At 45.0% G+C, this 27,776-nt stretch overlaps 3 protein-coding genes and 1 long non-coding RNA gene across 5 annotated transcripts; 1 reads left to right on the forward strand and 3 right to left on the reverse strand.

Moving 5' to 3' along the window:
- Window positions 1-400: 400 nt before the first annotated feature.
- Window positions 401-9,107, reverse strand: canx (calnexin). 2 transcript variants are annotated; one of them, XM_088395741.1, is made up of 15 exons: window positions 8,977-9,107; window positions 6,411-6,649; window positions 6,256-6,329; window positions 5,933-5,991; window positions 5,734-5,875; window positions 5,567-5,648; window positions 4,780-4,972; window positions 4,522-4,711; window positions 4,325-4,438; window positions 4,084-4,240; window positions 3,355-3,570; window positions 2,821-2,940; window positions 2,626-2,737; window positions 2,424-2,545; window positions 401-1,931 (listed from the first exon to the last, which is right to left on the reverse strand). In XM_088395741.1, exons 2-15 carry the CDS (start codon window positions 6,630-6,632, stop codon window positions 1,875-1,877), a joined length of 1,860 nt encoding a protein of 619 aa, XP_088251867.1. In that variant the 5' UTR covers window positions 6,633-6,649; window positions 8,977-9,107; the 3' UTR covers window positions 401-1,874. The 2 variants fall into 2 exon arrangements, with proteins under 2 accessions (XP_088251867.1, XP_088251859.1); XM_088395733.1 differs by having other exon boundaries at window positions 401-1,934.
- Window positions 9,108-9,201: 94 nt separating this feature from the next.
- On the forward strand, window positions 9,202-11,722 carry LOC148403761 (uncharacterized). The gene is made up of 2 exons (XR_015862499.1): window positions 9,202-9,349; window positions 9,836-11,722. It is a non-coding gene; the product is annotated as an uncharacterized LOC148403761 (long non-coding RNA).
- On the reverse strand, window positions 9,501-22,447 carry mgat4b (alpha-1,3-mannosyl-glycoprotein 4-beta-N-acetylglucosaminyltransferase B). Its single transcript, XM_088395723.1, has 15 exons — window positions 22,133-22,447; window positions 16,549-16,728; window positions 16,295-16,438; window positions 15,964-16,097; window positions 14,965-15,011; window positions 14,552-14,665; window positions 13,790-13,865; window positions 13,604-13,718; window positions 13,391-13,521; window positions 13,178-13,285; window positions 12,921-13,114; window positions 12,012-12,090; window positions 11,858-11,945; window positions 10,462-10,574; window positions 9,501-10,210 (listed from the first exon to the last, which is right to left on the reverse strand). Exons 1-15 carry the CDS (start codon window positions 22,227-22,229, stop codon window positions 10,187-10,189), a joined length of 1,644 nt encoding a protein of 547 aa, XP_088251849.1. The 5' UTR covers window positions 22,230-22,447; the 3' UTR covers window positions 9,501-10,186.
- A 1,345-nt stretch (window positions 22,448-23,792) lies between these two features.
- On the reverse strand, window positions 23,793-27,087 carry LOC148403763 (uncharacterized). Its single transcript, XM_088395755.1, has 7 exons — window positions 26,454-27,087; window positions 25,783-26,043; window positions 25,369-25,641; window positions 24,875-25,135; window positions 24,739-24,789; window positions 24,548-24,670; window positions 23,793-24,480 (listed from the first exon to the last, which is right to left on the reverse strand). The coding sequence occupies exons 1-6, from the start codon at window positions 26,497-26,499 to the stop codon at window positions 24,564-24,566; spliced, it is 999 nt and encodes a 332-aa protein (XP_088251881.1). The 5' UTR covers window positions 26,500-27,087; the 3' UTR covers window positions 23,793-24,480; window positions 24,548-24,563.
- Window positions 27,088-27,776: the final 689 nt, after the last annotated feature.

The raw sequence follows: 27,776 nt of genomic DNA on the forward strand, positions 1-27,776 counted from the left end.
TTTTTTTAATATTTACATTAGGATCACAGATTTTTGTGATTTATTTCTCAAGCAATTTTAATATATTTTATGACATTTTATATATTTATTGAAACAATGAATATCTGTTTGGAATTTTATATTTGCACATACACAGTAATTGGGAGTGATTTTTGTTTAGTTGTTTTGATAAGATAAATTTTTCGTGCATATATTTTTTTAAACATGGAAATTTTAACTTTTTGCACCTTTTTCTTTTTGTACACAGTAATTGTATTTATCCAGGTTTTACCCACTTTGTAATATGACTTAACTATTGCCCTGATGTGTAGATACCCACCCAACACACAGATCCATTTTAGGCATCTTATGATAAGCACATATCCACATCAATGAGAAACAGCCATAATAAAATCAGAAGTTTATGTTCCGTTTGGCCTTTTTATTCATCAAAACACACAGCATCTGTCACAGTATTTCTAGTCAAAGTTGGACCTTACCGGGGGCGTCTTGCTCGCTTGCCACGCCCCATGTACAGCAGGAAGAGGCGGGGCCAACGCTATAGTTTCAACACAAAATGCTAAAAATGAAAAATCAATAATATTAATAAAAAAAATAAAAAAAAGCAGTTAGCAAGTGGACCTTACTGTGTTAGCAGGCAGCGTCATGTTGATGACAATGCTAGTGGACCAAAGACTTTAGGATCAATCTCAATCCCATGTAATAAAATCAAAACATTACTTAGGGAGTCAGGAACGAGTGAATGATTCTTAACGCAGCAACTGTTCAAAATCATTCCACACTCCCTTATCACAATATTAGATGCCATATAATAAAATCAAAATATTGATTAGGTGGTCAGAAATGAGTTAATGATTCTTTACTGTTCAATATCATTCCGCTCTCCCTTCTCACTATATCGAGACGTTTATATAGTGGGACCTAAACAGACCTAAAATTTCTACGACAGTCAATGAGTAAGCCGATTGTGAAGACAAAAACAAAAGAAACTGACTCAAGTTCCACAGCGAAGGCTAAGCTAAGTAGCAAAGGAAACAGACGCACTGACAGAGCGACGCTTCAAAACAGGATGTGACTCAGCCTCTTCCTGTTCAGTGCAGATCTACGTTAAAAGGATTGATCAAATAATATTAAAAAAAAAAAACTAGTCTTTGATCATCAACCTTCATATTTGATTGCAATCTCATGATGAATTGTCAGAACCGTGACGTCCCGAGGTGAGATGTCACCAAAAGGAGTACAAGGAAATTGCTTCCTCAAATGTTTTGAAATGAAAATCAAAACTTGAGGCAAAAGTCAAGAAAACAATTATTAGATTTACTCCAATTAATGTTTCATTCACCTATCTATGCCGGTGATGTATAATCTCACGAAGGACAATGACAAGCTCTTCGACTATGTTGGCAGGAGTAACAAACTGTGGAAGCACCTTTCGTGACTTTTCCCCCCCAAGTGCTGAAACATTAGAAAGCTAATTAATGGCTGCCAGATGATGAACTAACTACCCAATTAGATTCCAACTATGGCTGGTTCTGATCATTTCAATCATTTGATACCAATAACAAGTGTACGACAGCATCCCAATGTTGTTCGACTGTCCATCTGACGGTGTAGCGAGTTGGGGTCTGCGCTGACGTTTTGTTTCGGAATGATGCAGGAAGATGCAAATGGACTTGGATAATCTCTTTCAAAATAAAAATAATAATAATAATAATAAAAAAAAACTTCCGTCAAAGTCAGTCCTGCCAGCACTGGAATTGTCGGCGCTTTCATTCTTTTCCCACCCGCTTCTGCGTAGAGGCTGAGAGGCCGAGAATGGGTGCGAGGGGGGATGGGGAATACAGCGAGGGAGGTAGGCTGCGGCTTGAGACTGATCAGTCCTTTCTGACCTTCCTGTTCCTGGGAGATCTCCGCAGAACGTCATCCTCCAACTTCTGGCACAGAGGAAATGCATGATGTTAAAGTCATAACAAAATTATCCATTCCGCTTGTCCCCACGGGTCTCCCAGGTGTGCTGGAGCCTATTCTAGCTGTCATCGGGACGCAGGCGGGAACAACGTGAGCTGGTTGTTAAAACGTTTTACTTTTTAAGACCACGCTACCGTGGACCACCATGGCATTCACTGAAATAGATTTTCTTAGCGGTTTTAGTAGTTCAAAGTGCAACTGGGTTGCTAAGCTACGTCAGTCAGTTTTGATGACTGGCTTTAAATAGAAATACAAAAAAAGGCCATGTTACAGGTTCAGTCTTTCTCGGTAAAACCAAAAATAATTTTGCCTCATCATTTTCTCAGTTGCATTTATTGCTAAGCTCAAGGGGGAAAACAACAGAATGTGAATTAAGATTTTAATTAAAACAGATTTTTTTTTTGCTGACCAGCAGTATGTCCAAATGATTCCATTGTGTTTTTGTTGTTGTTCACCTCTTCAACTGACGCCTCCTTGTCCTCTTCCTCCTTGTCCTCTTCCTCCTTGTCGCCATCCACCTCCTCTTTGTCGGCGGGGCTTTCATCGTTGGCCTCTTCCTCGCCGTCACCTTTGCCATCTGGACACAACCACACCCCGAGTCATGTCAGCACAAAGGAGAAAAGCTATAGGTAATATTTGCTTGGCGCTCCAAGAGACCTGCACTGCTCATGTCTTCCTCTTGGGCCTCCTCTTCAGCCTCCTTCACATCAGGCTGAGGCTCGTCGGTTTTCTTGTAGTCTGCTGCCGCCGCTGGGGCCTCGCTCTTTTTCTGCATTCGCACATTGCCATTATGAAATCATCAGGGGGGGAAAAAAACTTCATTTCCTTAACGTGGGTGTGGGTGTTCCTTACCTTGCCGGTGCAGCAGAAGACGAAGATGAGGACAAGCGGCAAGGCCACCGTCAGCACGTAGACGACCCAAAGCCAAGGACGCTCCTCTGCCGCGTTCATCATCTGAGCCGCCAGGCCCGGCTGCCCCAAAAACATTGAAAATCACATTAAAGCTCAACTCATCGGAAAAAAAATTCAGCTGATGAGTCGACATTTTTGAAAAATTGCTGGAAAGTTCAAATGTTTCCCCCCTCAAAAAGTTGGAAATTCATAAACTACTTGCATTTTACAAAACAACAATAAAAAACACTTTCTCCACAGTGTGACTTTTCGCAAAAATCAAATTTCTAAAAAAAAAAAAAAATTCCAGCCACATAAGAAAGCAACATACTGCTTGCTAATATTTTTTATGGAGTAAAGTAAATCAGAAAGCCAACATTTTGAATTTTCTGGAAAACAAATGTTCCCCCCCCCAAAAAAAAAACTTGGTCAAAAGTGGTTTTGAGAGAATTCACAAGTCATCTATATTTTGGATAAAAGTGGCGGATTGGGTACCTCAGCAGCACCCTCGGCTGCCTTCTTGAGGCCCCAGCCGTCGTTGGCCCAGCGTTCAGCCACGTTGCGGTCGTCGGTGACCAGGAAGTTGTCGAAGAAGATGTCGGACGTCATGGACCACAGTTCCAGGCCCACAGCGCTGAAAGCGCTCATCCGGAAGGGGTGCAGATCCTCAAAGAAGTCCGGATTGGCAATCTTGCGAGGCTTCCAAATGCCCTGTGGGACGAATGGGCAGCCACATCACAATAATGACTCCGTGGGGATTTAAGTTCCTTCAAAGAATTCCCAATGTAGCAATTCAGGACTCGGGAATGGGCGACATTAGTGGACGTGAGATTCCTCAAGATGTCAAAAAAGGACTACATTGTCTACTTGACATTCCTCAGATCTAACATAGCGCCCCACGGAAAAGAGATGCCCCAAAATGGTGGAAACGCACAAATTTAGTTTACGTGAAGCCAACACCGACATACTCAGAAGTGAGACGTCACGGAAAATAACTTCTTTTGTCGAACTGAAGTTCCCCGAATCCCAACGGCGACAAAGCACTACTTTGTCTAACTGAAATTCCTGCATTGTTCCTTTGAAGTGTGATGGCAGCAAAAGTACCATTTTTGTTTATAATCCTCAACTCCAACGGTTCCTTGATGGCAAGATGCCACAAGATGGCGACAAAGTACAATTTTCATCTAATCTAAGAGATGCTACAGCTTCAGTTTGAAAGGTCACCTGGTAGTTCGGGTTGTCGATCATGGGCGCCTTCCACTTGCCCTTGTAGTCAGGGTTGTCAATAGTGGGGCGCTTCCAGAGGCCACAGCCTGGCGCCGCCTCACAGGCCGGGTTGGGGATCTGAGGCGCCTCCCACTCGCCGTCCATGTCCTCGTCCCTGATGGAGAAACACATGCTCAAACGGTGAATGTGGAAAAACGGCAGCTATTGTTAAACTTGATCGGTCGCCGCTGCAACGTACCAGTCCTCGGGCTTGACAGCGTCGGGGTCTCCAATGTACTCGGGCTCGTCGTCCAGCCAGCCGTCAGGTTTGACCGCATTCTCGTCGGGAATCTGAGCTGGAGCGTCCTCGTCCCTGTGCGCGTGCCAACATATAAATGAATACAAATTGTTTCGTCTGCAACCAAGAAGATTCAGATGCAGTAAATTTTTACTGACCAGTCTTCAGGTTTGCTGGCATCCGGGTCCTGGATCTTGGGTCTCTCGTCCCAGTCTTCGGGCTTGTGATCATCTGGGTCCTCAATCTCGGCGGGGGGGTTGACTGGGGGGGTCATGTCTGTCAGCAAACTGCCGCTGTTCACCACCGTTTGGTCCACCAGCATCTCAAATGTGTTGTCGGGGTTTAGCACTAGAAGATGCACACAAGTCAGTCCGTCAGTCGCGTGCCTGCGCTGCGTGCACGTGCCGACAACTAACCGAGGGTGTAGAGGTGCGTCTTCTTGTCAGTGTAGTATGTGCGCAGATCAGCGTCGGGCTTCTTGGCGTGTTTCTCCTCGTATTGTCCTGTCTTGGGATTCTTATGTCTGAAAATGAAGTGCAGCTTGTAGTCCTCTCCGCATTTGTCCGGTCCAAACATGATGGTATATCCCGTCTTGTCCACAAACTGGGCCTGCGAATGCACACAAATTTCAGACACAGGCAAAAATACATAGATGTACAGACAGACGGACGGACGGACGGACGGACGGACAGACGGACAGACAGACAGACAGACAGACAGACAGACAGACAGACAGAGAGAGAGAGAGAGAGAGAGAGAGGGATTTGAATATATGCGAGTTTCCACTTTCTGTACATTAAGGTGTAAAATCAATAAAGTTAATAACATTGACTTTAAAATTGTTTTTAGGGAAGATGAGTACTTTTACTAGGGAAGATGAGTACTTTTACTATTTTTCTCTCTTTCTCAAGGTCTACCTGTGTGACTAACACAAACTTTGAATTTTTGTCTTAGGGAAAACATATGTTGTCTTCCTTTAGTAGGATTAATACAATATTTTTATTTACGGTTATCACATTTGAAAAACCACAAATGTTGTGAAAAGGAAAATGTTTGTTGGGTCAACTGCGCAAATCAAAACATTTTGAGGTTTGGACGTTTGCCCTGAGAAATTCCTTACAAGCTAATTTTTAGCGAAGATCCCTGGCCTAATATGTGACATGTGAGCCATAACGTGGTAGGTTCAAGTGCGCAGAGACTGACCAGCTCCAGTTCAGGCGTCTGAGTGAGCAACTTCACATAAGCACCGCCGCAGTCGATGCCGGCCTGGAAGTTCACCTCGTACCTAAACACACACACACAACATAGTCACAATACCGAATGATGAGCAAGCATGTTCCAAGTGTGTGTGCGTGCGTGCGCTTTCTTACTGAACAATGAGTGGCATGGTGTCAAAAGTGAATGGTCGCAGCAGCAGGGCAGAGATGGCGTGATGTTTGGCACGAGACTTGAGAACCAAACCTTTGTCGCCGGGAAGCTTGCTGTCCTTCATCTCCTCGACCTCCCACTTGCCTATACAAAATGGTCATTGTCATCATCATCAACATCAAGTGGGAGCGGGACACCCACCATCATACTTGGCGATGTCATCATCTGTGTCTTCCTTCTTGGCACTGGACAGCACCCAGCTGAGAAGATGATCGACAGCCCGTCAGGGTCAGGATCCAAAACATATTTTCACGTTTTGATGAAAACGTATTTGGAGTTCCAGCATGAGAACAACACGCTTAATAGAGATTGTTGTTGCATTAAGAGCAATGTCAGCAACAGACTCATCTCAAGTCACCACTGATGCTCCGGGAATGATGAGCGATTCCAAAATTGCAACAGAGGCATATTCCATCTAGGTCCACTATATAAAAATAAAATAGTCCGGTTAACTTGCCGCTTACCTGTCCAGCGTTCCACGATCAAAAGATTCGGCAAAGTAGTGTTCTCCCATTGGCTCCGGAGCTTTGTAGGTCACCTGCGCCGACGTGTCACAACATCATGACATCAACGCAACATACATCAAAAACGACTAGCGGCCAATTGGCAATCGGCTTACTTTGGGAACGGGCGGGGTTTTGGGAAGCGCCGGGGTGTCGTGGTCGTGGTCGTCCTCCGGCTCGTCGTCTGCTCCCAAATCCATGTCCAGGTCTTCATCTTCAACGTCCATGTCCTCACCCAGGAGGTCCTCGTCAGGGTCGTGGGCCCCACATGCCGGCGCCAGGCTCAGGCAGAGAACACCCATTGCCAAAACAACGAACAACCACACCGTACGATCCATCGTCTGCACACGCGATACTGCGATGAGATCAAAGGCATTGTTTATGACGCGCGTTTTATGTTACTATGGCGCTGGATGAACGTCACGGTAACTAAGCACCCACAGGACACACAAATTACCCTTGTGACATCACCACACTATGGGATACACATAAGCGCACGCGCACAAAGTAGGACACACTAGCAAGCACACACAAAAATGCACGTTTAGCTTCACACACACACACACACACACACTCACACAAGAGACAAGACGCGCATGCGTGCACAAACACACACACCCCTAAGATGGTGGCGTTTGTGGGTCGCAGGTCACATGTCCATCAAAGAATTTGTAAAAAAGACGGCGGCGGTGACCTAAAATTTGCTTATTAGCCCACAGACGCTAAGCAGGTTAATGGATTAGTGAGATTGGCAAAAGGAATGTAGCCGTTATCTTAGCATGCCAGCCATCTGGCACACATGAGCGCCCATTTTAGTGTGTGTGTGTGTGTGTGGGGGTGTTAGGGTTATAAAAATGGGGGCGTGGTCCACAATCCAAAGCTTTTGAGGTCTTCTCTAGTTGGCCCCCAATTAATTAATAATATTATGGTTAGTTTAAAGATGTGTTTCTCTCTCCTCATTGACATGCAGGCCTAGTAAAAGTAATCAGAGCAGGTTCTGACTGATTTTCAATGCGCATGCATAACCTTGGGTGCAAAGCTTGTCCCCACCAAAATGGCCACTACCATGTCGCTAAATTCAGCTAGAATGTACTTTCATATTGTATTTTATATTCACATCAATTGTTAGAACATTCCATCATAGTTTCCTGTAGTTATGTGGCTAATGGAATTTTCACCTATAGCCTTAAACGTAATGTAAACGTTTGCGTCTACAAGACCACTTGCGGTGCTAGCTGCTACATACCAAATAGCTTAATTATAATAGCAACTGTGCCACTTAGCCAAAATCAAAAATTGAAATCAACCAAATCCTTTAAAAGATATCAAAGAACCAGATTACTTTTTTATTTCCACAATTATTCAAGTTTCCTGGCATCAACGTGCATGCTGATCAGGTTGAACCAGATGCACCCGACAAGCTGGATACACACGTGGACCAGCCTGATCTCCTAGCAACCACTTTACAAATTATAATCACAAACGGTGCCCATTTTATTTCCACAAATGGCCAGATTATTTTGTCTATAAAGGGAAAACATATTTGAATTTATCACTTTTTTTGCAGCTACCGTTCTTCTGCAGCACCGCATCAGCAGAATGTCTCTAGTGTCAAGCCAAAACAAATGAAGGTGGTATTTTGTTTCCCCGTGTGCGTTTGTTTCCTTGTGTTAAATAAACCCATAACAGAGGAAGAGCTCTTTTCCAATTTAACTGTTTAAAAGACTAATTTCAGTTCAGTGGACACGAAAACGTCGCCTCCTAGCGGACGGAGGAGGGACTCATGTACTCATGTAACATTTTGAAACGTGCGTGACTCTCTTGACAAGGCATTCGTTTCAAAAATAAGTGTACATGTCCACAAACACGTTCAACGAAAGGACAATTACAATTTTTCAAATGATCAAGAATACACCCACGACATTAAAAAAAAAAAAACGTTTCAATCGTAGAAATATTTGTGGAGCTAAAAAACTTAATATATTTAAGTGAATAAAATCTTAATTATAAAATATCAACCATATAAATGTATCTTACATTTCGTAATGATGCATATGATTCTGTGACTAACTTTTGTACATAACTTTCATGATGGACGTATAATATTGACTGTGTTTAGGGTGTACGAATGTATTCGACGTACTTGAATTACGGATTTTTAAAATTTTATTCTTATACGGGAATTCTAGGGGCCACCTTTAAACGGAATATCCACTAAAATATTACCCGCAAAAGCATTTAGAGCTATGCGGTACAAATTATTGTTTAAAATTGAACGATTGCTGCACCGGCCGGAACTAAAGCGATCACCTCCCCTTTTAGCCTAGCCTAACCTCATTGCCGTTGAACTGCTGGCACAGCTAACAAAGCTTTTCGTGGCAGCCAAGGTTAAATTCTTCATCCGAACTCGAGTGAACGTAAATAAGTTAAAGTAGCTAACCATTAATAGGTAGCTGGATAACTAGCTACACGACCGGCTAACATGCACGCTAGCATTAGCGGGCCAGCCTGGTTAACCTCACTTGGCTTCTCGACAGAACGCCCACAACTTAACCATCTTCCACCACTCCAAAACACGCATTTAGGGGACATATGTAAAGCATACATTGAGAAACGCTTTAAAATTTCACATGCGGAGCGCATATAGCGAGTAAATGACATTTATTCGACATATGAACTCACCTCAACCGCTTGCTTGAGAACTGGCGTCTACAATCACGTGGGAATAATGGAGAAGAGCGGGGAACGCCCTCACCTGTTGCTGATTGGGCAAGAGAGGGACATCCTGGCGTTTCCTGTCAACTGTCATCAGCCGATTGGTCGCTGGGTAGCTGCAACTCGTGGACGGCCCTGATTGGCCGAGATGGCAATGATGACAAGCAGCAGGTCCGATGTGTTTGTTACGTGTGCGTGTTTTTTTTTTTTAAATGCTTATTAAGTTTGATTTTTTTTCGTGCTTGTGCTTCTGCAAGATATTAAATACCATACAAACAAAATCCGACTAAAACGAGGGTTTGCGATTGAAGCTGATCCCTTTGTGTAGTGAACAGCACAGGTACTCTCGCGGATTTGTTTTTCATTATTGGGGAGGTCGTATTTTTATACAACGTTATGTTCATCGGCTTATTTTCAAAAGTAATTTACAATGAATTAAAATGCATCGATATTTGGACGACAGTGAAGACAATAAATGAAACTTCTGGTACTCAAACATATTGATGATTCTTTTAATAATTTATCCTTTTCATCAGCTACTGATATGACAAGAAATTAGACATGACATAAAAGTAGAAAAGTGTCAAGTACGGAAAAGTACCTCTCCAGTGAGTAATTCTTCTGAAGTAACACTTTAAGTACAAAGTAGTGTATCACAAAGTACAGTAGTATTCATTCTCACCGGCTCCCTTCCAGCTATACATGTCATGTGATCATCACTCCCTGTCACATGACTGGAGCGGAAGGGTTGTTGTGATCTGATGTCATGTGGTCAGTCGCTCATTGGGAACTGCGTGTCAGTTAGTCCGTGTGTTTGTCTGTCCAGTGCGCAACCTTGTGAAGGCCAACAGGAAGTCATATGTTCCAACATTTGGACGAGGACGCTCAGAAACGGCTAGGATTTGGCCCTAGCGAAGAGATTGCGGCTACGGGCCTGAGAAGAAGACCTCTTCGAAGCGGCACCTTCGTCATCTTCATCGTCATCATCCTATGTCGGTCTTCTCCCCGCCGTCCCTTAAGCGTCTCAACGTTCAACATGACCTCAGCTTTCTGTCACGTAAACATGTGACTGAGCTTTTTTTCCACCTACAATGGACAAATGCGACCAGAGGGAGGCGATGTGGCGCCATGGCGTTGGGGAACCCTGACTCGGAGTCCCTTGCCCGCTCCTTTGCTGTCACTCCACCTTCTTGATGAAAATCTGATGAAGACGATAGACAACACGCAAGACAAATCATGACATTCATGCTCATCATCATTACAATTTGATTATGCACCCTAAGTTGCATATGAATAAAATGTGGGGGAAACAAATGTCATTTCCCATCTTCTTGTTTCCAGGAATGGACACGTTCACTTCTAGCAAAATCTCTGGAATTATTGCATTCAATTTGAGCTATTGTAGGAATTAACCCACTCCATTCCTGTCATTTGCGTTTAAAGAGGCCCGACCTCACTGAGGATGATCCAAACGGGAGAGTCGCTGATGATGCTGAGCCGGATAGCCTCCAAGGGTCCGAATGAGGGATCCACTTCCCCCTCTGCGATGCCTTTCTGGAACATTCCTGAGAGAAGAAGAGACGGCGGGTAAAGGATCAAAGGGATCGATAAGCAATATGAGCAGACTAAAAGGCTTTTGGGGGATTTTTTTTACTACCTGTATTGATTACTGCAGGGGCAAGTGTGCTACATTTGCTACATTTGCTGCCTGGTTCCTAAGTGAGGACTTAACCCGACATAATCCACCTCTTATTTGCCCAGCTATCAAGGCAAACCATTAATAGCAATAAACAGCACATCATCAGGAAGCACTTTACAATCAATACTTACATTGCATATGAAATGCATTTGCAAGTTTGTTTACTTGGCCTTTAATCACAAAAGTCTCAGAGGACGACGGTTGACTAAAATGAAAACCTTAAACGGTTAAGAAGACATAAACCTCATTTTTGGGGAGGGACGGAAGGATGAGCAGATTGACAAAAACATGGCAATGGGTGACATTTCTCTCATGATGAGTTTTTTATTTTTATCAATCAAACTCAAACTACAACCATCCTGAGTGGTAACCTGGACACGTCGACTAGTTAGTTTAGCCATGCAGCACTACTGATTGTGCAGGCCCTCTGTAGATTCCAATGCTATGGCAACACACACAGGCTGATTTTTGACTGGACTGTAGACTCCGCCCACCACTGACCTAATGTGGTATTAGTATATGCATGTGTCATTAGGAGACCATCCATGTTGTATTCCATTCCAGTCCATTAAAGTAAATCTGACGCTTATGTGTGATTAGTGCACAGCCATTCTGGGAAGGGGCTGATGCTGATCGTGGTGGCTGGCGGTTGAGGTTAGGGTCAGCATTCATCATAATCCACGTGCTTCCTTCCCTGTGTGGGGTCGTCTTCCCGCTCAGGAAGCATGTGAGGCCTCGTGGGATTATTGTGTTTTATTGCTTTTGACACACACCCATGCCATCATCTGATCCAATAAGAGACCATTGATGCTTTTTGGTGGGTTTTGATGCTTTTTGGTGGTTTAAGGGGTCAATAGTGGGTTTGGTGTGATGCTGCTTGTGAGTGGACGAGTCTCACGAGGATCATTTTGCAATCCATGAAACATTGGGATCAAGTTGTTGTTTGTGATGTCATACATATGTTAGTCAATCAAAACCACATCCTCATAAGCTAATAAATATTTGATTGGAAAACTTTTTTAGGCTACTTTTTCAATTGTGGGGACCTGGATAGTTCCATAAAGTGCCTACGTAAAATGCTTTCACGCTGATTCGTGAGTGGGAAATGAGTGAATGATTACAGAAGTGGAGACTGAGATGTTGACTGACCAATTCGGATGAATCCATCCTCTGTGCGATGGTATTTCTGACTTTTGTCCTTCCCATCCATCAGAGCTTCTTTGTCTGCCTGAATGTTCTAGAAAACAGCCATCGTACGTCAATTTCTTCTCGTGAATGTCGCGAGACAAGTAGAAGGTCTCACATCGAACGGAAGAACCTCCACAGACGTGTTGACAAGTTTGTCTCCTGGATGCTCAATGTTTCCGCTTCGGAAGAAATACCTGAAATATTTACGACATTGTAGCAAAACGTCTTGTTCCCACATGGCACAGAGAAAATATTGTTACAATTGGGCACAAATACAGTCAAAATTAGTATGATTTATTTTACTAATTGAAATGGTTTGTTGCCACACGGGCTGTTTTGTTGACACATTGTCAACCAATGAAAAGTGTTGAAAATAGCTTGAGAACAAATCTCTGAACTCCTGGGAATTGTGGTAAAACCATTTTTCCGTTTTGCTGTAAACAACCAGTGAAAACAAGTGAGATACATTTGACCAGGACCCTTTTTTTATTACAAATGGAGGGATGTTTTTTTAATTTACTGAAAAGTTATGATATTAGTGACTTACACCCACCTGACAATAAGTGTAGCATCCATGCTAATTAGCCCGTCTCCGGTACAATTTCACAATGTATGATAGCATTAAGCCAGCAGACATTGGTTGCACATGACTATAATGTGAAAAACAAACGTTTTGTTCCATATTTTTATTGGTACGTCGTATAGGCAGAGAATCAACATCATTCCACAGCTACATAGCTTCATAAAATTGTTTACGAATTCATATGAGATGCCATTAAATCGATACGAAATTATAGTAAATGTCCAATAAAAATGGCCATAATAATAACATTCTATACTTATTTAAAATAAATTCTTTGTGCATTTTAATCATGTGCAACCAATATATGGTACTGTATATGTTCAAATTGATCAACTGAAAGGACATTTTAGTGTTTGATTAAATATCATTTCTTTATAATTGTCTTTTGTCTTGCGTCAACTTCAACCGGAAGTAATGAATCAACGGTTTGAAACAACTGACCTCTCAATGCGTACGGGCGTGAAGAAGCGTATCCGAATGAAGTCGCCGGCCACAGGGGTGAAGGCCCAAAAGAAGTCCTCGCCGAGGTAGGCCTTCTCCAGGGTGAAATGCTGGTACGTCTTGAGGCTGGTCGTGACCTCAGCCAGCGGGTTGGCGTGACCCTTGTGGAGGCTCTGCTTCCCAAAGTCCTTGTCCTGAAGGCAAAAAACTCACGTTGGCATGGACGTCCACGTTGCGTTGACGGCGACATTCGTCACCTTCAGTTTCTGTATCTTGCCGGCCAGCGAGGAGTGCGTTCCCACGTGCTGGAAGAGCGACGGCTTGAAGCGAATCCTTAGATTGGCTTTTTGACGGTCGCAGTGTTTCTGAGGAACGCAAGAGGAGAAGAAGACAATGTCCAATGAGGTCAAGCTTTGTTTGGGTCGTTGTGTTAGAACAGAAGAGGAGCTTTCGAGCAATCGGTGACTGACCGCGTCCTTCTCCGGGTTGCAGACTTTCACCCACATGATGTGATCCAGTAGCCAGTCGATGGGTTTGTCTTTGTAGAACATCAACATGAACTCCACAATCAGAGATAAGTCAGAAGACTTGAACATCTTTCCTGCGTGCATGCACACGTACTAAGTCAGGGTCCTATTAGTATTTTCACTGCATTAATGGACAATTTGTTCCCCCAAACTCACCGATGAATCCGAGCTGCGAGAATTCCAGGATCATCCATTCCTCTGAAGGCTGCTGCAGCGCAAAGTTCTTCATGGTGCTCAAGTAGGTGGGTCGCGCCACAATGTCGTCCTCCAGCTGATACCCGGACACATGCGAGTGAGTGCGTGTGCGTGTGTGTGTACGTGTGTTTGTGTGTGTGTGTGTACCTGCACGTAGTACGTCCCTTTGGAGCGTGCGTACATCATGAGGAAGCAGTAGTCGAGATTCTGCTTGGTGCGCCACCTGATCCAAAAACAACATCAATCAGCCCCATCAGGAAGCAGTACAGTAATCCCTCGTTTATCGCGGATGATTGGTTCCAAGACCACCCGCGATAGGTAAAAATCCATTAAGTAGTGTCCCCCTCTCATTTTTAACAAACATACATTTTTTGTGTATCAATAAATGTATATTAAACCGTAAAAGTGCATATGTAAGCATTAGAAAATTAAACGATCGTTTCAAACGTGTAAATACTATATTAATAGTAAAAATCCCATACAGAAAATAATGTATAAATAATATAAATATAAATATGATGTGTGTGTGTGTGTACAAGTATTCATTTTGTAAATATGTTTTTAGAACTTTTCTTATAACAACTTTTTTATAAGTGTACATACTGTAAATGTGTTTTTAAAAGTCTTATTATGATCAAAATGTTTTATAACAAGGTAGAAGTGTACGTACTGCAATCATGTGGGCACGAGCACTTCTGCTGGCGTGCAGGCAACTTTCATTGCCATAATTCCTCAATTTAGAATTTTTAATTTGAATTTTTGATTTTTTTTTGAGTTGGGTTGATCCACAATGTACTGGACCCGCAATAAACAAACTGCAATGTAGCAGGGGATTACTGTACCCCCGTGACAGCCATGTAACATCAAGGGTCAAGCTTAACAGAGTTGGATCCTTTTGCTGGAACCCACCTGACTCTCTCCTTAGGGTCTCCAAAAGATTCACGCAGGTTGGAGAAGTCTGGATAGAAATGGACCGACGGCGAGACCACCTCTAAGAGGCCCGACTGGATCTCTGACGGGAAACTGACAAGCACAGACGAGAAACCGTTAGCATAACCCGTCCTTAAATTGTCATTCAAGGCGGATTTTGCGTCCAACTTTATAAACGAAGAGGACAAGCAAGACGACGGCGAGAAGGAAGACGCTTGATGCACAAATAAACACACCGCGTATTTACAGTAGACACACACACACCACTGGCACAGACACGCACAGACTTGTACTCACGCTCAAAGACATGCACACATGTAGATGAAAGCTCAAATAGGAAGTGTTGGTGCATGTTGCCACGGAAACAACATCCCATAGCGCAGGCTACTCACAGGAGCTTCAGGTTGTCTGCCACGCTCACGGCGTACTGATGGTCTGCCTTCAAACATGTACACAAACACACATCAAGCCCAAACTACAAGATATGCATCGGTAATTGACATAGGAACACACTCTCAAGCCGTCACCCACACTGGTCAGTAAAAGATTCCACAGTGAGTGAGCGAGCGTATGTAACCCCCAAGCTCCACCTCACTGGGCCGTCCGTCTAGGACACCAAAACAAGCGGCGGTGACTCAGCTGTGTGACCTTAGCTTGACCTCAAATCTGGATACCACCCAGGTTACGGGACAACTCGCTTCCTGATTGGCTGAGCAGGACGTGGAAATTATTATGTCATCAACTTGTTTTTGAAGACTGAGTGTGCATGTGGGTGCCTACATGTGTGACTGTGCCTCTAGGTATTTGAGTGTGTGTGTGTGTGTGTGTGTGTGTGTGTGCGTGCATGCGTGCCTTTCGCAAGGAAATATAAGCTCAAGGAGGAAAAAAAAAGTCGAAAAAGGTCATGTGACCGTAACACGTGATGATATACAACAAAATATACCAAAGGGCTGTCATGGCAAGAACTTCTTTGGCATCATTACTTTACCTTTCCTTCCTTCCTTCCTTCCTTCCTTCCTTCCTTCCTTCCTTCCTTCCTTCCTTCCTTCCTTCCTTCCTTCCTTTTGCTCACTTCTCTTTTCTTTCCTCCTCGTTTTCTCAGCTTTTTCTACTTTCTTGTTTCATCCCCTTTCTTTGCTTCATTACTTCTTACCTTTCTTCAGTGTTTTCCTTGTTCCTTTCTCTTAATCTTAACATTAACACATCCACTGAACACAGACAATGATGTTTAGAGTGCGTGCGTGCGTGCGTGCGTGTGTGTGCGTGTGTGTGTGTGTGTGTGTGCGTGAGAACGAGATGGTTCATTGGCCAAATCATTGACCTTTACAAAGTATTACTCGCAAACTCATGCGCACACACATTCTCACACACACGCAGACGCGGTGGCTGACCTCAGCGATGAGGACGACAATGACGCAGTCGTCCTTCTCCGCGGCGCTGAGTTGTGACATCAGAGAGTTGAGTGTGTCCGTTAAGTACGAGTGGACCTCCCGCTTAACACTGGGAACGCCCATCACTATGGAAACTGTACATGCGCGCACACACACACACACACACACACACACACACACACACACACACACACACACACACACTAATGTGACTCCATACATCTGAACAGACAGTGGGAGTTCCACTCAAGCACTCCACACGCACACACGCACACACACACACACACACACGCACGCACACACACGCACATGCATGATGACAAAGACGTACCTCCAGTGCGTCCTTGTCCCACATGGACGGCTGGCTGTAGGCTGTCTTCTCTGTTGATGAGGTGAGGAAGATGATGGAGGACGGAGGGAAGCTGCAGGAAATTCTTGCTGACGCTCACATTCCACAACTTCATCCTGGTCTCCTCTGGGAATGACATTAACCAGCAACCAGTTAAGTGTTATTCTTTCGAATTCCTGCCTTCTCAGACAAATGGTCATGATGAGTGTGATTGTGTAAGTTGCAGATTTTAATACCTGAGAGGCTGCTCCAGGTTCTGTTGATGTCCCTGAGCGCTTGTTTCTCAGCGATGGCCCGCTTGATCTCATCCAGGACCAGGTTGAGCTCTTTGGAGCGGCGTAGGTTTTCCTGCTCGGCTGAATGCAGGCGCTCTCTTAAGGCCAGGAACTCCCGCTGGTAGATGTCCACCACATCTCCTAAACGAGCCACGCAACATCAACAACACATCCGGGTCAAGTCCCGAGTCCTAGATGGGTGCCAGGTTCAAGTCCTGGCTGCAAACATGACGTGAGCGCATCAAGCGATTATAGCACAGACCATGGACCAGATCACGTGGCAGACCGTAGAAGAAAGACCAGAGCAACAACCAAACGATGGAGCAGAAAAAGTATAGAAAAGGTTTTAGAAACATAGACCCAACATAGACCGGAATGTAGATAAGACCACGACCCTCCTCGATATCATTATAATGACCAGACCACAAATCATGGACAAGAACATCAACCACCATGGACCAAAATATAAACCTGACTATCAGCCTGACTATCACAAACCAGACTACGTATGTATCAAACTATAGGCAAGGCTAAAGTAGTCCAAGTGTGCCCCAACAGCCAAGACCACAGAGCAGGTTGTAGACTAGAAGGAGCAGGAATATCAACTAGAATTTTGTTACACCATTAAAAAATTAAAAAAAAAAACATCAGGTGGATGTACACCATAAGACTTACCAGCCTATGGATCAGAATATAGCCCAGGTCATTGGCACGTAGACCTGAACATAGCCAAGACCATAAAGCTAGATACGGATGAAAACATACATTAGGACAGGACACAAAGCGGAACATAGGCCAGACCTTGAACAGTAAGACCAAACAATATTAGTACATGCTAGCTCATCAAACACCATCTACCTTGAATCATGGAACAGAACACAAACCGGACCACGGAGCACAAGATTTACAGTTGTCATTATGAACAGATAAAACAAGAACATAACATGCACTAATATCTATTTTCCATGTGGATCAACGTAAAAACAATTGCCAGTCCATATATGGACATGATTGTGACATGATGTGAAAGTCTTGTAAACAGCGTTGCCCAAAGTAGCAACATTTCAGTAGCATTTCAGTTTCCATACACCTAGCTACACATTGTAGCTCAATCATAGCTCAAACACACACACACACACACACACACACACACACGCACGCACGCATGCACACACACACACACACACACACACCATGACATCATCCCATAGTCTCAGATATACAAATTTGACTACTATTGACTTGAGGCTCACAAGCGTATAAACTGAAAGAAGAGCTTCTGTGTGGACGCATGCACACACATACGCAAGTACACACACAAGTACACACACATGTGCACACACACACACGCACACACACTCGCACAATGAGGTCATTGTTTCCAAAGGAACGACGGACATGCCAAAGATTCTAATACAGTGCCAGAGTGCGGACGGTGGCCATGTTGAAGGTATTCAGTATTTACAGCCGAGCGAACCAACCGAATTTTTACTCGTGTGATTTTTAGCACATTTCTAAAGTAACTCAGAGCTATATGGTAGTAGTTCAGATGTATTCTGTAGCTGGGCGTAACAGCTCATTCATTTCCTCTATGCAGCAAGCATCCATTTCCTGTCGGCATAGCGGAATAGCTGCACTTCCTGTCTATAAGATCACGCTAATGCTTTCCTGTATGCCTCAACTCAGCGGTCATGTCAACATCTGTGACCAGCAGGGGGGCAACGATCAAGTCACCATTGGGATGACCTCATCCAAAATGGCAGCAAAGCAAGACGTAGGGGCTCAAAGTTCAGATGTTTGACCCCTGCTGAAGCTTGACAGCGCTTAACCAGCCGTCACCTGTATGATGGGGATGCGGTTGCCATGGTCACCGCACAGCTCGCTCACACGCGCATCAGTCCGTTTTAGAGTATGTGCCCTGATATCGTTCGGCCTCCACTCTTTCCGTTTCTTCGCTGAAATTGTCTGGCGACAAGTCCACACAGACTGTTCACAGCCGGCGAGCGGCACATTGGCGGTCTTGTGTGCCTGCCGCGTGCGCCGCGGCCGTTGAACAGGAAGCGAGCCAGGGCGAGCAACAGAGCGTCACTGTTTGAAATGTTTCGAGTGCATGGAGACGCCAGAAGGCCGCTTCAAGCGCCACGCCTTTTATAAACTGACAGCGACCATTTCACAACGACGTCTCTCATAGAAGACGAGACCCAACAAGAGTGGACCGGGAGGAAATATCGGGCAATGTCAAAGTAGCACTCGTATCTTCAGATTTTTTTTTTTTCCGCACGCGGCCCTCGAAAAACATTTGGACACCCAGGCGCGAACGTACTTCCTCAATAAATGTGGATGTTTATTAGTGGACACTCATTTGTGTGTGCGTGCTTAGACATGGATATCGATTCAAGTGGGCGTCACGTTCTCAAGTAAGACGAACCATTCACTCCGTCTCGTTTGGCTCCTTACCGACACTCAAACACAAGTGTGCGTCTCACCATCTGCCACGCACGGAACACACGCGCGCACACACACACACACAGATGGTTTGTCGGTGGGAGGGAGAGGAGCTGATTTTTCATCTTGAGTTGCTCTCTACAAGCCGACCAAATTTTACTCCATTTGAGCTGTCATAATCTCTCTCTCTGTCTCTCTCTGTCTCTCTCTCTCTCTCGCTCTCGCTCGCTGTGTGCATTCAAGTGTGTTTTTGCCAATTACGCTTAAAAGGTTGATTTGTTGCTCAAACACAAGAGGAAAAACCTTTACGGTGAAAGCTGAGCCCTCGTGAAATATTCATCACTTTTCACACACGCACTTTTTACACACGCACGCACACAGCCGGTGTTGTTTAATTTGTGAGCGTGTGTGTGCGCGTTTGTGTGTTTGTTGTCATGCAGCATTCATGAGGAACGAAAACAAGAAAGGATTGCAGGAAGCAACAAGTTGTCATAGAAACTGATGAGCCTCCAGAGGACAATTACAACTTTCCATTTAATACTACAGTCGCACACATGTGCGCACACACATACACAAAAGCTCAACAAAGTGAGTCATTTAATGTAGCAAAACATCCACATGAAACTATCAACTGCTCATAACTGTTTCCATGATGCTTACAAACACACAGACGCGCACACCGACACACAAACACACACAGACACACAACGGCTACTGTTGTGGAAACGAGCAATGTTGAGCTACATTTTTAGTGGGCTTATAAACTGGAGCGTCAGATCTCCAACTGCCTCAGGGCAGGCAATCACAACACTGATTATATTTAGATCATGTGATGAGTCTTTAAATATACTTCAACACGCACACACACACACACACAAAACACCCTCTTGACTCTTGCATATACAGCTCACGTGTTGAATGTCAACCAACTGCGAAGGACACTTGCACACTGCAAAAGTCATGAAAGAAGTCAATTTGACTCATCAGAACTGATTCTTGGGAACTTTGGATGAGAGTGTTAGGTCAGGTTTTTGACATCTGCTGCTGGACCTGACCACGGTGCGATAAAAGGAAAAGCGCGTTTCGTCCATGGTTGTCTAGGCGCTGAAGTTTATTTGCAGTGTAGCACAAGCAACAAAGCGGCCGAGACCAAAGTCAGCGAGCAGGCTTGTCTCAACCTGCCACATCTCACCCCAACCCCCGCCTCTACCCTCCACAATCGCCCCCCCCCCCCCCCCCACCCCATCCGTCAAACAAACTAAACACATTGTGTGTTGTTAATGGAATCATTAACCGTCAAAAGTATGATCACTGCTGACAAACACATTTCCACAACAACACGTTTGGCTTCTTCAATGCTAAACATAGAAAAATGTCCAATAGTCATTTACGATAGGGAGAGCAGAGTTGAAATCTTTTTTTTTTGTCTTGCCTTGACCTCACGACCAAAAGTTGGACAGGCGGCGTAAAGGTTAGCAGGATGAACTTTCTCAACACCGCCAACCACCTCAGCCATTTTGATGGGCCACATCATTAGCGTTGTGGTGTCATGTGACACCCAGGTGTGAAAGCGTCACGTGCTCTTCGGATGTTCACATTGCCGCTCACGTCCAACATCTGTCTCCACCCGGATGATATATACCGCATCCAAAAAAACAAGCCCCCCGTCTGAAAAAAAACATGTCCCAACGTTACACACGCTGGGGTTGTCCAAGCAGGAAACATCTGCGTGCAGCGCACACACACACACACACACACACACACACACACACACACACACACGCACACACACACACGCACACACATACACGCACACAAACACGTACATTTAAACTCCTTCTCACGGATATACGCACGGAGACAGGAATACACGAATGCAAACAAACACAAAAGCGCACGCGCGCACACACACGTGTCATCCACAACACGGCTAACTCACCATTCCATTGGATGCCACAGCTATTGTGTGCATAGCCCCCCCCCCCCAATTGCCCCCTAGTATGTGCTACATGCATAACCATGCGCTCCCTGGAGACGGAACTATTGGTTGCATCTCAATCAAATGTAGCAACTTGCATGTGCATCACCACAAATCAAGTGCATCTTTCTTGAGTAGTAAGCACTTGTTCCTCTCTCGTCAGCTTGACGCATTTTATTCAGTCGAGCAAAACAAGCAAAGCCCCTGATCTCGACCAGGACCCCCCCACCCCACCACGGCTCGGATTTTTCATTTCTTCACTGAAGGAAAACCAAGCGCTCCTCTGAAGCAGAGATAGATGCCGCAGCAGATCGGCACGTGCTGTGGGGCAAATCAAGTGCTTCTTTAATGACCTCCAAGGTCATTTCTACTCCAGTCAGGCGTGTAAACATCACAAACAAGTGACAGCTGATCGACGAGTGCTCCCTAGTCTTTCCACCGAGTTGGATTTATGCTGAGCCATTTGTGCATTTATTTGATTTCTTTGTACTAGTATGCTTTTAGTCCACTCACGTTTGACAGCTAGCAAAGCAGGCACCTAGGAAGGTTGACATTAGGAAGGTTGCTCTTGATTCTATAAGCCAAAAGTGTGTTGTGTTGTAGTGAGAAAAGCATTACTATTGAGACACCTTTGGAATCCTTGTAGGACACACAACTGTGTTTGGGTGTTGCTAAAGGTCCAGAAGTATTTTAGCACATAACACATGCCAACCATTTGACCTTAAGACGCAGTTGTACTTCTGTTGCGCTGTGTTACTTCACAAGTGAAGACAAGAATTGAAAGGAGACCTTAAGTTGTCTATCAAGGATGTTGCTTTCAATTTCTGAGGGGGGGGGGCTTGTTACATTAACCTCCACATAGCCCAGCATGCAGTGTCACGTGTCCACTCTGCAACCAAGCGCACCCTTTTTCACCCTCAAAGGTCCCCCCCACCTCACCTGACACCGACAAACCGAGTGCTCCCCGTCCTCCACGCTCGTGAATCGAGTCTCCCTCGCCTGCAGTCTGACTTCTTTATCATCACCATCAACATCACTTTCTGCTCTCTTTTCTTCCCCAACCACGGATGGTGCGTGCGTGCGTGCCTGCGTGCGTGCGCGCGTGACGTATGCGGTTCTTACCTCTGGAGGAGCTGAAGGCGGTGTACCAGGACAGCGAAACCAGCCCGCATAGTCCGAACAACAAGAGCGTCAAGAAGGACACATTGCGGAACCTCATCTCCACACCGACCTCAGCATGTCCGCACCGAGAGGGAGGGGGGCTGGCTGCAAAAGGGGGTGAGGGGCAGCTATTGAGCGAGGGAAGGAGAGAAGAAAAGGAGGATAAAGAGACAGGTAGATCGAGCGAGAGGAGAGAGAGCGATGTTGATATGAGAGCAGTAGCTGCGAGAATGACGAGAGGAGGGAGGGAGTGAAAAAGAGCGAGAGAGGAGGGGAGGAAAAAAAGCGAGGGAGGAGCCTGAGAGGGACAAAACAGGTAGTCTTTATTTTTTATTATGTTTGAGAGGTCTGTCTTCGGTGAACTCCGCATTTGCATGTCCACTCAAAAAATATATATATATAAATATATATATATATATATATATATATATATAGCCGCGAACGTAATTTTCCAAACTGAGACCGATTTTTTTCTGTTTTTTGAGACTTTTCAGTGCGTCACTTTGGGAACGTCACAAAATGAAACCACTTGCACGTGTATTTCTTCATCGTTGCAGTTTGTGTGTGTGTGTGTGTGTGCGTGCGCGCGTGTGTGTGTGTGCACGTGTGTGTGTGTGTCTTTTTTCTTTAAAACAGACAATTGTAGTCATTAATACAGCATTCCGAAAAGTTCGTCTTAAAAGAAGATCATAACTGTTTCTTAGCTTTTAATATGGTACTCATGAGTCGGTCCTTGTTGATCATCATGTGATGCTATGTATTTATTTTTACAAATATGTTCAATTATCTCTGAGCGTAAATAAGCGACAAAGTGATGGAAATGAGTGAGTGAGTGAGTGAGTGAGTGAGTGAGTGAGTGAGTGAGTGAGTGAGTGAGTGAGTGAGTGAGTGAGTGAGTGAGTGAGTGAGTCAGTCAGTCAGTCAGTCAGTCAGTCAGTCAGTCAGTCAGTCAGTCAGTCAGTCAGTCAGTCAGTCAGTCAGTCAGTCAGTCAGTCAGTCAGTGGCTGAAACAAATATATATAAATATGATATGTGGAGCAGGCGGAAAACAAATAGTCTCAATTTGATTGAAAAATGCATGCAAGAAAGTTTGATACAGAAATCCCACCTGTCTTTTGGCAATAAAGAAAAATTAAAGTCTCTTCAAGTTGATTGAAAAGTGCGCGCAGGAAAGATTAATACAAATTCCCACCTGTCTTTTTGAAAAAAAAGTCCCTTCAATTTGATTGAAAAGTGCATACAAGAAAGTTTGATACAGAAATCCCACCTATCTTTAATCAAAAAGAAAATAAGTCTCAATTTGCCTGAAAAATGCATGCAAGAAAGTTTGATACAAAAATTTCCACCTGTCTTTTGGCAACAACAACAAAAAAAAAGGCCCGACTTAAAAGAGCATGCAAGAAAGTCCAAAAGTCAATTTTGGGGAGAAGTGCATGCAGGAACGTGTGATACAAAAATCCCACTTGTCTTTAAAAAGTCATTTGGAAAAAAAAGTAAAAAAGTGCACGCAAGAACGTTACATCCATCGCGGCGGGCCATTCCATCTCTGCCATCTTTGATGTCCCGCAATTGGCCCACAAGATGGCGCCAGATCGATTGACTGACAGACACCACCACCAAGTGGGATGAAGACTTTATTGTGGTTCCGACTCAATAATAATACATGACACCAATGCAAAGTTGCACCATCAAATTCGAGCAATCCCTTCCAATGCGCTGCAAGCAAAGCAAACGCCATCAAATTCAAGCGAGCCCTTCCAAAGCGTTGGTTGAAAGCAAAGTTGCACCATCAAATTCACCACCTTCCTTCCACAAAACGTTTGAACTTGCTAAAGTTCAAGTCGAAAAAAATTGCAATAAGTAGAAGACAAAACAAAAAGGTTGCACCATCAAATTCACCACCTTCCTTCCAGAGCATCCCAGCAAAACGTTTGCCAACCTATGCAATCAATTGTAAAGAACCTCATATCATAAATGGAGTGGAACATTGAATAAGAGCCAAAAAAAAGCGCTTTCCCGCTGCAAACAAGTCAAAGGCCAACCGCTCAGGCGTCACGAGTTGTTGCCCTCCCTCGCGCCAGATGAACGCCAGATGATGGAGGCTTTCCATTGGCCCAGGGTCTCGTGCCGCCGTCAACGCCGCCGCCGCCGCCGCCTTCCCGCTTCTCCCCATCGGCTTTCCGTGCTTTTTTTTGGCAATTGCTGAATGAACGAATGAATATTTGGATTGCTGAACAAATACATGAAAAAAGAAAAATGGAAGGGCGCGCCACTCGCACGTCGACGTCGTCGCCTCCAGGATCTCTCGTCTGAGGAAAAGCAGACAAACAGCCGGTTGTTTTGGAGCAAGAACAAAGCAAAAAAATGGCAACTCACCCGGCGGCCGCCGGGTCTACAGCATCATCACGTAGAGCTCAACGAGGACGCTTATCAGCAGCAGAGCGACGGAGGTGGACGCGCCCTGGGGGCCCCTTCCTGGGAGAGAGGTTGGGCCCGGACCTAGAGCAAAGATGGCAAACATTGGCGGTGGCGGGGCTTGCTCCACTGACAGACATGCCAGAACTCACCTCCGCTACCCTTGTTGTCGCCGTGGTCCTCGCCGACGACACAGGGTTGGGCTGCAAGGGGTGAGCAAATTCAATGGGATGGTGCTTTCCAAGCCCCCCCCTAACACGTCAACCCAAGAAATGGCGGCGTGCTCACCTTGGACGATGAGAGTTACGCCGGCGCTAGTAGCAGGTTCATCAAGGAAGCCCGTGACCTTGCAAACATAGTTACCGGAGTCCTCAGATGTCGCATTCTGGATGGTCAACTTGCTGGTGGTCCCATCTTTTGGCTTGTTGTCCTTGGTCCAAGAGTAGGATTTTGCATCACCGGTGACCGTGCACTCAAAGATCACCTTGTCGTTTGGACACACGCGAGCTTTGCCCGTCGGGATTTTGACTTGGGCGTTGGAGACATGAGCTGTTGGGAAACAAAAGTTTGACGTTTTTAACAAGGGTTTGAAAAAGTGCATGGATCAAGTAAGACAGTTCACGGACAACAAAATAGCAGCAGCGCTTTTTTTCAACGTGCGCCGCCTGCCGCGACGAGCCCGTCGTCGGGATTGTTTGAGCGGCTACTTTGATCGAAACTTCAAACGGCCGCGTGGTGGTAGCCAAGCGAAAGGAGCGCCAGAGACGCGACGCCAAACTTACCTCGGACTGCGACTGGAAACTCTTTGGGGAAATCGGCGCTGCCCTGTTTCTTGGCCGTGTACTTCCCGCTATGAGTTTTTCTCAGGTCGAAGAGGCCCAACTCTTTCTTATTGGCGGTGAACTTGGGTGGATCATTAGGTTTATTGTCCTCGATTTGGCTTTCAGACTCAGAAGGTGCCGTAAAGTACCAGGTGACACCTGTTGGCTCTCCGGAGTCCAGCTTGATGGAGCCACCCACTTTGACGTTGCATGGGGTGGCTGCGGTGCAGGTTTCTGAAAAAGCCCAAAAGAGTTGTATAGAGTTATTCACCTCCAAGTGCAGGCGGCCAAATCACAAAGTACACACGCAGATGGATGTGACTGGCTCTTTTCCATCTCAATTTGCTCACAAAATCAAATGGTCGTGCAACTCACTGGCATCAACAATGATGGTGAACTTCTCGACCGTGTTTGGGTTGTAAGTGGCCTTGTAAAACCCAGTGTTCGCTGCTGCCAGGGTCTCAATTTTCAGGTCTTTTTTAGTACTCTGGTCAGGGTGTGTCACTCCACTCTCTGGGAGATCATTGCCATTGAACTTCCATGTGACCAGTTGTCCAGCTGAAGTGTCCAGTTTGAGTGCGTCGCTTGCATCGCAGAACACCACTTCATCCTTCTTGCCCTCGCGGTCTGTCGGATCTGGAAAAGCAGAGGTGGCCAGCCAGCGCATGCTCTTACTCCCACGGTGTAAAAGGACACCAAGGATTGTACAGCCAGAAAGCTACTTCAAATTCAAATCAAGGCGCCAAATAATAACCCTACAAACACATTTTAGCAATGAGCTTTGTCATTTGCGCACTTTGCTTTCGGCGAGCCATTTTGCCAATGGACGACGTCCAAATTCCCAAAATGAAGGGTGAAGAAGACATTGCAAGCGCCACAACAACAACAACAACAAAGTGGCCCTTTTTCGAGTCAACATCGCTTTGCGCTTTGATGACAATTCATTGATTGGCTGCAGTCCTTTGGATTGTCTTTATTGCTTGGCGCTTTTGACCAACTTGATTCCACTGACAGCGGAGCACAAGGTGTGCGAACGCTTTTCCTACCTGCCGAGTGGACGCAGAGGAGCAAGATGATGGTCACGAGCTTCATTCTGACGAGGAGAGAGAGAGAGACAGAGAGACAGAGAGAGAGACTGGTGGGTGGCTGGCTTGGTTGGTTGGTTGGTTGGTTGGTTGGTTGGTTGGTTGGTTGGTTGGTTGGTTGGTTGGTTGGTTGGTTGGTTGGTTGGTTGGTTGGTTGGTTGGTTGGTTGGTTGGCAAGTTAATGGCTGGCTGGCTGGCTGGCTGGCTGGCTGCTGCTGCTGCTGCTGCTGCTGCTGTTCCGACTCGACGAGCGAATCAAGTGACGATCGGACGCGAGCGCTCCCTACTAGCCGCAACGTGCGTGACGTCACGCCGCTTTGACACGCGGAGCCCACGCGCGCTTAGCTTGATGTCAAAGCGTCTGTGAAGGCTTGCAAGTTGTTGCCAGGCGCCCAACTTTATGACTGGCGTCCGCCATCAGTCAGATAGTTCAAGACAAACAGGCAAATGAGTCAGCCAAATGTGCGAAATGGCGCGCCACGCTTGTTTTGGAGTCGGCTTAAAATCATCACAATAAAGTACCTGTCTTCTCACGGATCTGAAAGAAAAAGAAATCATGCTTGAGTTTCGTTTCTTATAGTTCGTCCATCGGTTGCATAAGATAAAGTCGGTATTGGCACGCCTTCTTTCAAGTGGCTTAAAAAAAAAAAAAGAAATACACACACACACACACACACACACGTATATATATTTCATTTTGTCAATTCTTTTCCATTTTTCATCGATCTGAAAAAAAATCATGCTTGACTTTGTTATAGTTTGTGCAGAGGTTGCGTAACATAAAATTAGTATTGACACGCATTCTTTGAAGTGGATTCTAAAGAAATAAATACATGAAAAGAAAGAGATATATGTATATATGTATATTTATACATGTATGATACATATATATGTGTGTGTACATGTATATACATTTAATGTATAGTATAAAATGTATATATGTATATATTAGATATATATGTTATGTATACATATGAGAGTATTTTATATGTTATGTCATGTATACATATTAGAATATTGCGACGTCAACGTTTGGAATCGCACTCATAAAGACGGAACGTCCTTTTCGCTCCAGAGTGAGCAACATTGTCAGAATTGAAAGCCTTCAAACCAACGGCTCGCTTTGTGATCCGGCCCGCGGTCCGCACCTTTGACGGGCGGCCCTGTCCCTTTGCATCAGAGGACAAAGGCAAAGCTGAAGCCCTCGACTTCCCTCGACCCCCCTCCAGCCACCCGTGGCAAGGTTGCATCATCTTCCTGACTGCTGTTGGCAAAGTGATGGAT

This window comes from Syngnathus floridae, chromosome 1 (genome assembly GCF_059516105.1).
Source record: "Syngnathus floridae isolate MCC-2025c chromosome 1, RoL_Sflo_1.0, whole genome shotgun sequence".
Taxonomy (NCBI): Eukaryota; Metazoa; Chordata; class Actinopteri; order Syngnathiformes; family Syngnathidae; genus Syngnathus; species Syngnathus floridae.